Source organism: Atractosteus spatula, chromosome 22 (genome assembly GCF_055471065.1).
Source record: "Atractosteus spatula isolate fAtrSpa1 chromosome 22, fAtrSpa1.hap1, whole genome shotgun sequence".
NCBI lineage: Eukaryota > Metazoa > Chordata > Actinopteri > Semionotiformes > Lepisosteidae > Atractosteus > Atractosteus spatula.
This window is the reverse complement of record NC_142727.1, coordinates 8,341,935-8,356,863: the sequence shown is the minus strand read 5'-3', so window position 1 is coordinate 8,356,863 and position 14,929 is coordinate 8,341,935. Positions and strand designations below refer to the sequence as shown.

Sequence of the window (14,929 nt, the reverse complement as noted above, 5' to 3'; positions counted from 1 at the left end):
TTAATGTGTACATCCAAAAAGTTTTTTTTTGCATTTATCAGAGTACAGCAATTCAGTTTTTGTGCTAGATTTTTTCATCTAGAAAGTACTTGGTATTACTGACATTAAGTGTAGTTTGGGATGTCACAATATAGTCCATAAATGATTTTAGAGGAGTAACCTGAAAGGTCATCTAAACAGTTTAATATCTGCCTTCAAGATTCAAGCAGGGAATGAGAACATAGGCATAAAACATATCTTCTCTTTTCAAACAGAGGATCTTTCTTTTATTCCTTGACCCTTGTGTGTACAACTATTAATATAAAATTGAATGAACAATGTACAGAGTTTTGCTACAAGTAAATTGCCTTCAAAGTTATTCTCTTACCAGTTTAAATAGGTCAGAAATCCTGCAGTTTAGAGACCCAGTGCACACAGACCTGAAAGTCCATACAATAGGATGAGCGTTTGAGGAAAATATGCAGAAAGACACATTTGGTTGTGTTACTCAGCCCTGGCCCTGGACTGCTACAGTGCATCACTATGTGTTCACACTGTCAATGCATGAAGACCTGGAAACAGTGCTAACAGAGCCCTTAGAAGTGAACAAAGAATTTAAATCACGAAAGACTAAAAACCAGCAGACACAGTGCCCCCTCTAGGACTAGGAATGAACATCAGCAGAATAGAGGACTATAGAGGAAATTTTAGAAAATGACATTCCCATTAGACCAATAATATAAAAAGTTGAAAACACATTTTGATCCTTTATCTAGAACAAAATGAAACACTTGAAGAGATGGAATTCATGTGGTCATGCATCCCAAAGACATTAGAAAAAATTTAAGAAACGTGTAAAATCGTATCAAGCTACCCTTCTCTCTGAACATCCTGGCCACAGCTCTCCAAGAGCGTAAAGTCCAAAGTCCTGCTGAGGTCTCCAAAGTGAGCCACTGGCGGACAGTAATGCAGGCAAAATAATTCTCAAATTACCTCGCTGTTGCCAAAAAAGAAACAAAATCACACTGTCAAGACCAAGATTTCTTTGCCTGTTTATATTGCCTTTCAGAGCTTGATTCCTCACCTGCTCTTACTGCTTAAGTTCCTTTTACCCAGGTGCTGACCACAGACCTGAGGAAGAGACCAGTGTAGTGTTCTATTTTGCTCACGCCTGCTTCTGTGCAGTGAGCTGCTGTAGGCCTGGAGTCACTTACAGGGCTCAGGTCTATATTGTGTCACCCCTGGGATAACACCCAATTGTGTTAGCGAACGTGAAGTCATATGGAATTTAAAAAAGGAAAGCAAAATCACCCACATCTTCAAACACTCACACAGTATGAACATACAGTATGTAAAAGGAGGAAAGAAGCGCATCCTTGTCACAGACTTTCCAGCAGTTTAACATTTCTCTTCTCCAGTACGCCTTGTCCTGAAGAGGGCGAATGTTAAAATGTTTGTGGGCTTGGGTCCGAGTATCATGTCATTGTAGAGCCGGAGTGTGACACCATAAAAATGACATCCTACAAACTGTCTTATCATGCTGAAAATTGGCTTCATGCAAATCTCTCTTGGCGTGAACCTAAAATAATTTCCACCTATGTTGTCGTGACAGTTACTACACAGTGCGTTTTCCAGCGTGTTTCAGTCACTGAGGGTTTGAAGCTATGGGTGACGCGCTACAAGCAGGAGACATTTACATCTTGGAACGCCGCTGGGCTACAAGACGAGCGGCAGAAAACCGAAGCAGTCAAATCAATCGATGGGGGGGGGGGAATATAGAAAGCAGCCACAGCTGTCTTTGCACAGTACACGTCACAAAAGACAAACACGCAGTTCTACTTCGCTAAGTTCATGATTGCTGCGGGCTGACTTGGCTCATGAGACGTACAGGAGAATGCCGGCGAGATATCCAGGAGCGAGAACGCGGCACGCTTTCACTGTTGGCTCTTTCCAAGAATGGAGACTCCACCCTTCTTCCTACCAGCCAGCTGGCTTTTTCTTGGCTTTCAGTCCCTGCAACAAAAAAACGCTGAGGTTCAGAGAGCTAGTATCTTCAATTTCACCACAGACACTGTCATCATCAGGGTCCTTCTGCTTCTGTATATAGTGGAGTTCCTACCTAATGTATATACTTCTGTCATTTCATGTCAGCCTTTTTGACAAAAAAAAAATGCAGTGCATAAACAGCTGCTCCAATTTAGTTGGTCTTCAAACTCTAGTGCGCGATACTACCCAGATCAATACATTTTGTTGTAATACTGACTATTCAATATGGTGCATTGTGAGATTTCTCTCATTATTCAGTGTCATTCTCATCCAGACAAGAGAGTGGTCATCTGGGAATAAACACACTTCAACTGAATTAGGAGCTCTGCAGACAGCTCGCACAGATCTTTAAGAGTTGTTTTTTTTCTAGGTCAGACTGCCCAGAGACCACAGGAAAGAGAAGCCTCAAAGGCAGTTAAGCAATCACAGTCAAGGCTCTGTGGGAAAACTGGAAACCTCCTCTAATAGAATGAGTTTTTATAAGAGAAATGCAAGCCTCAGTGTACTGCAGATCAGGTGGCTTGTACGAATTAAGCAGCAGTGACCTTAAGCTCGCTCACACTACGGAGCCAGGTCTTGCTATCGACTGGTCTTGAGAGAAATGTCACGTATATCGTTAATTACGAATCCTGTCAGCATGAGGAAAGTCCACGGTGTGGAGAGACACATTGATCTCTCTCACTCTTTATCCGCTGAATGTACAGAAAGAGTCTCCTACGAAGCTGCACTGTCAGTCGGTTCGCTAGCATTCAGCACACGTCATAATAAAAAGGAAAGAGGAATAAAAAGGGAAAGAGGGAAAATACTGAAATGAGGAATGAAGGGGATTTTATTTTCGGTTTTGCATCCAGAACATCAGATCAAACTTTTTTTACACCGGTTCTGTAGTGGACCTTTTTACTGCTGTAAGCACAACTGAAGTACCTCTATTCCTATCATTGCTAGTAATAAACAAAATGTAAGAATACAGTATATACAGTGTTTCCAATGCATCCCAGAGAGGTTTACAGGACTAAAAAACAGGTGCAATCCTCTTAACAATTACAAAAGGGCCTACTATAAAAATAAGTCTTGAATTTCTGCTGCAACTTAGGAGGAACTGTTAATCTATTTTTTTTTTGGTATGACTAAAGCACAGCAATCTAATTCCACCCACGCTGGGTTCGGGTTAGCAGGACGTGACATGAAACGGCACTGACTTGTCCATTTCCTCACCTTGGCCCGAGCGACAGAGGCAGCCGCCATAGGGAGAGGAAACGACGCAGTGCACGTTTCCCGGGGGAGGAGAGGATGGACAGGAAGTGCACCAGGTGCAGTCGGAAACAGATGAAAGGGTAGTGACAGAGCTGATGGATCCCGTTAGTTGAAGCACAAGAGGGGAGCAGGGGAAGGTGATGGATCTGAGAATTAATAGATTCAGAAGGAGGCGGGAAAAATACCATTTGGGGTTCGAGTTAACCCCTCTTACTCCGCTACAGGGGCACCCGGATTCTCTTTGTTTTCAGACGGAATGGCTAGGTAGTCCGTCCTGTACAGGGGTACAAAAAGAAAGAAGAACTAAGCCGAGGGCCGAGCACCCCAGGGGACAGCAGGCAGGGGTGCGCTCGTCGCCGGCCGCGATCCCAACCGCTGCCCGGGAAAAATCGAAAGCTGTGCTTCAAGTCCTGCTCAGGTGCAGCAGGGCCCCCGAGCGAGGCTCTCGGGAGTCTGGTTTCCTTAAACACCAACATCGGGCAAAAGCGCCGGGCAAAATATTGTTAAAACCCGGTCAGGTCACGTCAATGAAAAAGGAGCTGTCTTCCCTATCCTGCTGAGTAAACTGATGCTTCGGCCCTCTTTTGTTCCAGGTACTCTCATGGTCCCGTTTGCTGTTTTGCTGCTTGAGGGTTGGGAGATTGCTGACCGCACAATTTGCGGGGCCTTCTTGCAAGGCTAGTGTCTCCGGACTCCAGAGAAGACGGAAGTTAATTATTTGAATGTCGGCAGGTATATATATAGATACTCTACAAATTGAACCAAGGTCACCCTACCTTAGACAGGGCTTTAGAAAGCCATACAGGCTGATTCCTGCTGACAATGCTTTTATCTGTGCAAATGACCGTAGACATAGAAATAAACTGGATTGGAACCCAAATTTTCTATGTAGGGTTTTTATGCCACGGATATTAGTTACAAAACATTCATGAGTCAAATGCTGGCAGGTTAGAAAGCTGAAAAGCTGAATCAATGTGAGTATTTCTCCTCTGAGTGGACAGATCTCAGCTCGCGCCTAGCAATACACTGCTGGCCAACAGGTCACAATGCACAGTCAATTTCCATTTTATGCAGTGTCACTAAAGCCCTGGTCACTCATGATCTTCCCACATTCCCATTCCCTCGGCTTCTCCGAAAACAAATACCCCATTGTGAGGTTCAGGGCGTGTCTTTCAAGCCGCGTTAAAAAACGCTGTAGCTCCTCCATCGGCCTTGGAACTAACAAAGTCTCTCTTAAGTAGAACTTACGCATTGTCCTGTGCTGCCTCGTCTGCCTTGGATATCTTTCTGTAGCAGTAGATCATCTCCACCAGGAGCCAGAAGGTCAGGAACACCAGCAGGATGTACATCATTATCTCTGAGTAGACCGCAGTGTAGTCTTGGCTGGCTGTGTGAAACACGTTCTGGGTCAGAAATTGCAAATCGGCAACGCTTTTCTTACCAAGCCCCTAATGTGCTAAAACCAGGGTTAAATTATGTTTGCAGGAACGTTCAATGAAAACAGTGGCAAACTACATTACATGAAGTCCATTGGTCTAGAAAAAATGTTTTATCACCAGGCAAGGACTGGTTAATCACATTTTGTAGACTTGCACGGTCTTTAAGAATGTATTTCCAGGGTTTATGTACCACTGATTCATCCTAGAGCAGTAGAAAAGATTTCGAAAGCTTTAGTTTATTCAGCAGGTGGTAATACTTTGGAATTATCTGAGTTACTACTGAACGAACTTCTGAAGTGTATCATTGATAAAGAAGCGTAATTTACTACACAATCATTGAAAAACGGTGAAACTATCTGTCCTCTCCTAATAATTATGAGCCAGCAAGATATACATTCATTTACCTTGCTGGAGAAACCATATGTAACAGAACAATCACACCGATCTTACATACCTTTCATGCCACAAATTGCATTTAAATGCATAAAAAGCCAGATTTGGAAACAAAACCTCAAAGAGAGAGGACCAAAACCAGCTATCAGCTACTTGAGTTCATGTCCTGCGTAACAGAACCAGGAGATAAGAGTTTCTGATGTTATCTCTGGAGATAAATGTCCCAACACACAAGCCGGCTGCAGAACTTTGTCAACAACACCAATAGCTGATTTCACCATGAATGTGGGGCACTTCTCTGCAACCCCTAGAGCAGGGGTTCCGAATCCTGGTCCCAGACACCCACACACCTGCAGGTTTGTGTTCCAGCCCACCTCTCAGTTACACAACTGAAGTATTAATTGACTTAAGAGTAGAATCAACAGGAACTGTTTGACTGTTTTCAGCTCTTACACGTGTTAGACGTTAACTTTTAATGACTGCATTTCATACAGTATGTAAACTAAAGTCATCATTGCAAAATTTCCGAACAGGCCACCCATTAGTTCAATTAAGGCTCTGATTATATTAGAACCTACCACGTATTTATTGTTCTGGTTGTTTATTGACTGTACATACTATCGCTCTTTACAGCATTTAAGCACTGCTTTGTAATGTACTGTCTACATTGCGTGGTGCTGTCTGTACTGTGCTGTCCTGAGATCAGCACGCATCAGCATTCCAATGTACGTGCACATGTGGAAATAAACTCCTGTGCTCTGCTCTAGATATGTAAGTGGGGCTGGAATGAACACCAGCAGTGTCACGCCCTCCGCAGCCAGAGGGCGCTCCTACTCTGTCCTATCCCTAGCTTCCTGTGCTTTGCTGTCCTTCCGTTGTCTCTCTCTCTGGGGCTATATATTTCCGGGTCTCTCATTCACCTTTGCTCAGCATTGACGTTCGGATGTCCCGAGACTCGCCTAGAATCCAGGTCGCCCCACGTCCGCTGCCTGAGGGCATTGGTTTCTATACGACTCCTGAACTGCTGAGCCCGGGCTAATCCCCTGTTCCGCCGCTACGCGTATGGGTCTTTTTCCGCTCTCCTGCCTCTCCACGGTTCGTCCTTTCCGACATCCGTGACAAGCAGGTGTGTGAGTCTCTAGGACCAATGTTGGGAACCCCTGCCCTAGAGAGTGCATGTTAATGGAGCACACTGTTTCTGGTCTTGCGGTGAAGCGCTGCCAGAGCCTCACCTTCCTTATTCACCACCAGCTCGATCGTCTTGGTGTCCATGTAGTTGTGCTGGAACACGTTGAAGGTGAAGGACCTCATGACCTTGCAGGTGTAGGTGCCCGTGTCGTTCAGCGTGGCGTTGATGATGCTGATGGACACGTCCTGCAGGTCTTTGCTCCCGTTCCACTGCAGCCGGCCCTTCCACGGCCCCTCCAGGTCCTGCGGCTGACGGTCGTACAGGTAGATCTGCCAGCGGGAAACCAGGAGAAGGCACAGCGCGTTAGTGGCCTGCTCTCCAGAGCAAGAAGCTTCTCAAGATTAGGATGTTCTGGATTCTGGAACATTTCCTCCAAAAGTATTTTAGGAGTTGTATTTTCTTTTTCTTTTTCATTGACTTTTTCTATAGAATATATACAGTATATACACAAAACGTTTGACACTTTTCAGCTGAAACTACACCATCCTGTTAGTTTTAATCAATATATTGTATTGAACCATTTTATCAATAATGTGTTTCCCAAGTTTATGTGCCACTGATTCATCCTACAATCCAGACCTTTTTTGCAACAAAAATTGTCTTCTCAAGCTTGACATCTTAAAAAGTAGTCAATCCCACTGTAATGTATAAATGTAATCTGAATGACCCAAGCTTTTCTATTAAATTTGTCTTCCTGATTGTTGAGACTGATAAGCACAAATATCCACTAACTGTTTTTTTTCCAAAAGAAAGGTGATCTTTGCCAAGTGCCAAGATCAGGCAAAGGCTTGAGCAAAAATTTCTAAAACCCTGTAAAATCACATCAACCAAAAAGGACCTGTCCTCCCTGCCCCGCTGACGAAACTGATGCCTTTGCCATTTTCTGTGCTATCATTGTTATCACAGTACAAGATCGGTGTAATCACCACTCTTTCACGAGTTTCTGTATTAAACATGGAAAAGCCAAAAGCCTGAATGAGACTTGGGGATCTTCATCTCATTCCAAGGCAGGTTTGTCTCAGCCTGTTCGGGACCTTAAGCAAAGTGCGATTCTGCCCACTAGTGGTGATTGGGGTTGTTAGTATGGTCATTGATCGCTAAAAAAGTGTTTAATCAACGTGAAATGTGTGAATGGAAGAGCCTCTCACTGCAGCATTCAAAGGTGTCAACATGTGCTGATATAACAAAACGTAGCTTGTCTCTGATTCCATACCTTTTCACATGTTTAAGCTCCTTAAGCTTGAAAGAGCTGTTATGATGGAGAATTTATTATTAGACTCACTGGCACAGATTCTTGATCTGATTCTTGCAAATAAGCCGTTTTCTACTATCAGTTAAGCCCAATCCTAATGGACTGGCTACAATTATTTTGTATTAATCAGAAGGGTAAGGTCTGGACAAAAAGATCTAGATTCTGCCTTTATGTGAAAATGCTCCCCACAAATGCAAGCGCTGCTATAAATATCACAAAGGTGTTAAGAATAAAATGAACAAAACCTGACAGATGAAGGTTTGCCTCAATGCTGTGTGCACACATATCACGAGGCGAAACAATGCTACATACTGTCCCTAAGGATGTTTCCCCAGCTGAAATGTCTTAGAAGAAAGCTTAGAAAACAAATATCTTAAAGAATCTTGTGTCACATGAGCAAGAGGATTGACTGCGAAGAGCTGACTGACCTGCCCTACTTTTCCTCCTTTTATAACAATCTGTCAAGCTTACTTCATAGGTATTTTGCAGCAGAACAATCAGATACTATAAATTATAACAAATAAATGTTTCCCTCCATCATACTAGAACTGACACCTAATTACTTTCTCAATGAAAGTCACTGGGAAGTAAAGAGCATAGTAAAAGTAGGTTGAAGTGGGACATACTGTATATATGTATTGCAAATACCCAGTACAGGAATATTACTTCTGAACCACATTGTGGAAGGTAGTAGAGTAATTGCTGGGGACTCTTTGACCAAAAGGTATAGTATAAAACAGAATAGAGGTGACTTGCTTTAACAGCTTCAGCAACTAATTTCCTTCTACAAGGTGTTAAGAGTAGAAGTAATCACATCTAAAGACATGACTAATATTGAGCTCATTAAAAACAGACAAACGGATCTGCGCCCTGCTCCTCTGATGAAGGATTCCCCTCAACACAGACCTACCAGGGTGTCCTCCTCTGCGGAGTTGAAGTACCATTCGACCCGTGTTTCGGCGTCAATCTCCTCCCTGCTGAAGCAGGAGATGCAGGTGAGCTTCATGGGGTTCCCCTGCACCGCCTGGGTGTCGGACAGCACCTCCACGCACACAGGCTCGCCCACATCCACTGCGGGGACCAGAGAGCACAGACACGCCCCATCAGCTGCAGGTCCAACCCCGCCTGCTCCGCTGCCTGCTGCTGCACAAACTGCAGAGTGGTGAGCACCGACCTCACACTCCCCCGGGAGGGCATTTTAAGGTCATAAATTTGCTTTTGCTGGCATTTCTATCCAAAGCTACTTATACTGCATACTGTATACATACCAGGGCATTTTACTGAGGCAATCTGGCCGAAATGCTTTGCTGAAGCAAACGACAACTGTGGCCGCGCCCAGGATTTGATCTGACAGCCTTCCAATTACCAGTGGGTGCAGAGACCAGACCAGTAATAATAACAATTGCTTACACTTATATAGCGCTATTCTGGACACTCCACTCAAAGCGCTTTACAGGTAATGGGGAATCCCACTACAACCACCAATGTGCAGCATCCACCTGGATGATGCGACGGCAGCCATAGTGCGCCAGAACACTCACCCCTCATCAGCTATCAATGGGGAGGAGAGCCAGTTCAGAGATGGGGATTATTAGGAGGCCATGATTGGTAAGGGCCAATGGGAAATTTGGCCAGGTTACACCCCTACTCTTGTCAAGAAACGCCCTGGGATTTTTAATGACCACAGAGAGTCAGGACCTCGGTTTTACATCTCATCCGAAGGACAGCACCTGTTTACAGTATAGTGTCCCCATCACTATACTGGGGCATTAGGACCCACATGGACCACAGGGAGAGCGCCCCCTGCTGGCCCCACTAACACCTCTTCTAGTACCCCTATTAGACTGCTGCTCTAATGAAAGTGTGAACCAGTCAGACATCTCACTTGCGCTCTTAAGAACGGGCAAACTCAGGACAGAAAACATGCGGGAGATTTATTTTGTGGTATCTTGCAAGAGTTTCTCCTTTATATTGCTTTGCATGTATCCTTTCAGGAATGGGAAGGAGGGGACAGGTTTTACCCAGGATCACAAATCAAAGCCTTTTGATATTTTTCTTGTGACAAAGACATTCCAAACCACCCTTACAGTTCAGGCTCATCTACTGTAGATAAGCAGGGAGACGTTTTTACATCAAATCAGAAAATTGATTGAGAAACGCTGCGAGGGGAGTGAGCCACTGATCTGCTCTGTCTCTTTCAACGTACACAGTGCTCGGGATAAAAGCAAGACTGATTGCTGTGCATTTGGCAAATCATCTGTTTTTAAAGGTTGAAGGCAGTTTTGTGGCAATCCTGGTATTGTCAAAACTAGAACCAATACAAGACTGGGAATAGCAAAACGACATGCATCAAAAATAAGGAGGTGGGTTTAACAATGAAATCAAAGCCGTGTTAGTTTGAATGTTGTGGTTTTATGCAATTACTCACTTGGAGATAGAAGTTATCAGACTTTGATGGCTGTGTTAGCACTGCTGTATCTTCCAGAGAAGTTGAAAGCCACCCAGTTAATGTTCAAAGTGTGCCCAGGGTTTGTGATTAGAAATATATCTTCAGTGTACAGGACACACAGCTCCAGACAACAAAAACGGCACACATCTACCAGTAATTAACTGCATTTCTGTGGCTCCTCTGGATCATTTCGATCTGCATATGCTTTCTGGAACTGCTTTGGAAAGGATTAATCTCAAACCCTGCTCTGCTGTTTCTCGGTAAATTCTCTCTTTTTTTTATCCTCAGTGTGGTTTTGACTGCTGCTGATATATTTTTTTTACTTATGAAAAATAGTTATTCCATCATCGCAGGCTTTGCTTTAACTCGTAGTAATATTCCTGATGCCTATTTTCAACTCTCTTCAGCACTTCAAAAAGATTAGACTCTTGAGAGAAATCACAGCACAGCTGCTCCCACAGACTGCCCTATCACATCATCTATTTAGAGAAACCCTTTATATAGAATATGAATCCCTGTACTGTAAAACCAATTTATTTCACTAATGAACATCAAGGTATATTTTTGAGGAAAGTATGGATTTTACAGTAAACTTGAAATGATGGGAGGTTTTGGGCTCATAAAGCTAGCCTGTTTTACAGTATCTCCGTACAGTATCTCTTTATCTTCAGGAGATAAAAAGGTTCATGAGGTTTAGGAAAGAAAACCACTTGGGAGACAGCTACAGAAATATCTACAACGAGACCAAGATAGGTCAGGAATTAAAACATGTAGCCAACTTATGCCTGGGTCTGTTACATAAGCCTCATTAATACAGGGCAACTGATTGGGGAAAATAATTAGGTTAGGCATTAGAGTAATAACACTGTGCAGACTAATTAGTATCCATTAGTACCCGATATACCGTATATACAGTATATTTTAAAGGTATATAAATACTGTATGTAGCATATAGCCTATGGAGGAGCAGACAGAACAGCCTGCACTACCAGGGACGAATTTACATTTTGTGTCAATGACATTTTGACATTTTGTGTCAATGTAGGCCTGACTGGTTTTGGCATTTGGGGTGTGTCCGTAAAGTGTCTGCTCAAGAAGGCAGCAACACTAAACTTTAAGACAGACACGATCCGCTATTTATGTCAGAAAACACTGGAGAGCCCGTAATGCTCAAGAGTCGGGCTCGTTTGCCTTTCCAGCAAACCAGACTGGTTTCTAATTGCGGACTATCGGTTCAGCGGATGTGGAGAGTAGATTTATTTTCACCGCGATCTCTTGAATGCCGTGGTAAAATATTCATGCGACATTAACTCGCGCCAAGTAAGAAATTAAAACCTCATTACTTACAAGCAAAGGCACAAAGACTTCAAGGTTCGCGTAATGGCTTTGTACAAACTTTTCTCCTCCGCACTGAGCAAAAAGCGATTTGTTACTGTCCGACCAGTTACATGTTAAAAAAACTCCACTTCCTACAATTATGGACGGCTTTTAGTATTTTTTTCTCTCGCTGCTGTTCTATGTTCTAGTTACCTGCTTGCTTATTACAACAGGCGCAGTAGGCGCCGTGTGTACAGTAATTTACTGTACGAATTCTGCTCGTAATGGTCATTCTTCGGTTTTAACTTATTGCTCACATACCGTATTTAGCAATGTGTCCGCTTCAGGAACGCGTTACAACTGCCAGGGCAGCTCCAGTTTAAGCCGTTGGCGTTCTGCACGAAAACGGTGATCTGCCCGGAATTCACATTTGTCAAAATACACACGTGTCAAAATGCCAACCCTTCGCCTGGTATAATTTTGTCTATTGTTATCCATCTAAATAAGTGCTTAGAATCATGATCGTTGCTGTAAACGTGCTGGTTGGCTCACAAACGGCCAGGTAACGGCAGATTCATCTGGCAGGAGTATCACTCGAGCTGAGCCCACCGTGCGCTCAGTGCTGTGCTGAAACGTCAAGAACAAGATCATTTTCCCTCTCGTAGAATCGCGCTGCCATCACCGGCTCCGACGGTAAATCGCGCACTTGTCGAAAGGCGCTGTTTTGCTTTTCGTTTTGTATTCAGCAGAAAAACAAAATTGCGTTCAAACAAGGGCGAGGCGATTCTTGCCTTGTCATTAAATAAAACTAAAATCAATTTGACCTGTACTGCAGCTCTGCATTAAGACATTGTGTTGGAAAACCACACTGTTGTTAATGTGAGTTGATTGTAACAACACATCCTCCTCCAAACATCGAGTTCATGATTTGATTCCTCTAAGGGCAAAGAAGTCGCCAACAGTCTATAGCTTTTGGTTTTGCTATAAACATTTGTACACTATGCTTATTCGTAATATTCTGTAGCGAGTAATGGATAATTCGTGGATGAGACACAATTTCGCACCATCATCGAGAGCCACCTGGGAAGAGAGACATACACAGGACCAGATTCGTTTTGACGTGCGAGAGCGAACTACCTGTACAGTGTAAACCCTGTTTTGAAGCTCTTTGACGCTCCGGCGGGTTCATCCCAATTCCATCGCATTTGCAACAACACTTTGTGCTACAAACAAGCGACTTTCTCGTCTTGCTGGGGAGATAAGAGTGACGGTTTAAGCTGTTGTTATTAAACCATGTGACACTGCTAAAGCAAGACGTTGGAGCGCGGCGCTCTATAACGTCTCCCAGACTCACAGAGGAGTTGAATTTGGGGTGTACTGCGCTAAGGAAACAAGACTTGATGGCTTGCTATTGTATTTCACGAGTCAGATCAGTAAACCCACTTAAACCGATTTCAACTTCAAAACTGGGGAATGAAACTATCATTACGTGGAGCCCGCATGTCAAATCGCTATTACCAGGTCGTGAATCGTGTTCTTGATGGAGTGCCGTACAGCACACCGGCCATTACTTACCTGCCAACACCAACAGGGGCAGCGAATACAAGAGTGCCCTTAAAGGATGCATCCTGCTCCGAGGTCAGAGTCCCACTAACCGTCGGGCTCTTTCCTGTATCTAATAAGACAGAAAAGAAACAGGGTTTCCCAACAGGTTCGCGTTTTATTGATCCGCGGTGGAAATGGAAAAGTTACAAATGACAAGCTGTCCCCCGGTATGTCCGCCCTGCAGGGTGTGTGCACAGGTGCGGATGAGACTTGATCCCGCTGGGCGAAAGATGGCTTTTTTCTTCCTTCTCCTCGGTGATCTCAGTGACAGGAGAACCGCTAATCGGCGCTCCAGTCGTCTTCAGGACTACGACCAAGGACAGCGCCACGCAGGCTTGCGCAAAACAAAGCGCTCTGTGGATCAGAGCGATCCTTTCTTTAAAACTACCACGTGATTCGACCAAAAAATCATATTAAAAAAAAAACCCTCTCCAGAAACATGTTCGCGTGATAAGCTCTTGCCCACCAGTGCTCGGCGCTTTTGGAAACAATTTCCCATCCGCAAGGCTTCACCTATATTTTGCTGTCGTTTACAGACTCTTTTAAGCAACGACAGTTTTCACACTCAAATATCTTCTCCATTAGGAACGAGTGGTGTTGTTTAAAGGGAAGCGCTGCTCTTAGTCGGGTCACTCGGCTCTGCTCCCGGCTACTTCAGCTCGGCGACCGAGGCTCGTCGCGTTGCCATGGCGAACTCCCTGGTCTGGCACGCCGTGCTTGTCGAAGACAATCAAAGCCCAAGTTAGGGTCTTAAAACCTGTAGATTCCGCTCAGTACCAGATCTTAGTCTCGGGCTTTGTTTATCTTTTGCTTCGGAACAAAACCCAAAGCCTTCACTAGCTCTAGAAAATATTGGTTTCGGTTAAAAAAATAAGGGGGGGAAAAAGGATTTATCCAACGATTAAATGCGACGCAGGCAGATGAATTTAATTGTAAAAAAAAAAACTCCAAGGGAATTGTGCTGTGTTATCGGAGAATGCTTTTCCTTCTTTCCTTTTACATCGCGCTGAATGTTCCTTTTCGCTCCCGAAGCTGTGCGTGTTATGTGGTTTCTTTTGTGTTGAGAGTAAGGCTGTCACATCAGTGTTTTCAGAACATGAAACTCATGGACGCGCATGCGTCTACGCCGCTCCCATTACTGCCTACTACTTCAATACCAGCTTCCACTGGTTTTATTTATGTCACAGACGAGCGCTGGGGGGTGGGTGGGTGTGTTTGTGTGTGTGTGTGGGGGGGTGTCTTTCTGTTCTGATAGTGAGGTCTGGGCACGAAGCCCTAGCCCGGGTCTGTTGTTAGGTCTGTGGTTTTTCCAAATCGCTGTCTCCCTCCCACTGTGGCCTCAACAGTGAAACACCCCCGCCCTGATTCGGATCAGACTCCAGACTCTAACCGGTCTGTAGAAGAAGTGTGTGTTCGTGGCAGGCAAGCGGGAGGCCAGTCAAATAACAAGGGCGTATAAAAGGTGACACGTTTTCCCTGTGCATGAAAACGCATGGATTTAAAAATGCGGAGCTGGGCTTAGTAAGTGATAAAGAATGGCCGGCATATAGCCACTGACGACACTGAAAAGTATACCATGGGTGTATTTTTATAACACTGTAAAACAGTAATAAAATGAAGATGACTGCAGCTGCCTCCTCTTTACTTGTATCAATAGTGAGGGCAATATGAGACACATCGGAATTGAGCACTAAGTTATTAGAGCAGTGGGTTGTTTCAGCCCTGAGTGCACTGAGAAGTCTTTGTTTCAGCGCTGAGAAGCACTAGGAAGTCTTTGTCTCATGGGGCAGGGGGTATGTTTCGGGGGACAGGGGTTCATTTTCACACAGAGTGTGAGTGTGCTGTGTGCTTGCAAAGCCCAATGTCTGGATTTCGGCTTTTAATTAATTTTCTTTCCCGACGTCTGAATGTCATCTAATTGCTTGAATTTTGTTTTTCGTTCCCAAGCTCTGTACTGAAGCTGTTTACCCATTGAAGGACTTGCCACTCCCTTTTCTATTCCATTA

At 44.2% G+C, this 14,929-nt stretch overlaps 1 protein-coding gene across 4 annotated transcripts; it reads right to left on the bottom strand.

The window, feature by feature from the left end:
• Nucleotides 1–243: 243 nt before the first annotated feature.
• scn3b (sodium channel, voltage-gated, type III, beta) lies at nt 244–14,037 on the bottom strand. Of its 4 annotated transcripts, XM_088940116.1 has the most exons (7): nt 13,390–13,412; nt 12,894–12,993; nt 8,463–8,623; nt 6,344–6,569; nt 4,528–4,666; nt 3,465–3,553; nt 244–1,992 (listed from the first exon to the last, which is right to left on the bottom strand). In XM_088940116.1, the coding sequence occupies exons 2-6, from the start codon at nt 12,943–12,945 to the stop codon at nt 3,490–3,492; spliced, it is 642 nt and encodes a 213-aa protein (XP_088796242.1). In that variant the 5' UTR covers nt 12,946–12,993; nt 13,390–13,412; the 3' UTR covers nt 244–1,992; nt 3,465–3,489. The 4 variants fall into 4 exon arrangements, with proteins under 4 accessions (XP_088796242.1, XP_088796241.1, XP_088796244.1 ...); XM_088940115.1 differs by having other exon boundaries at nt 12,894–14,037; XM_088940118.1 differs by lacking the exons at nt 12,894–12,993; nt 13,390–13,412 and adding an exon at nt 11,349–11,408.
• Between the last annotated feature and the right edge of the window lie 892 nt (nt 14,038–14,929).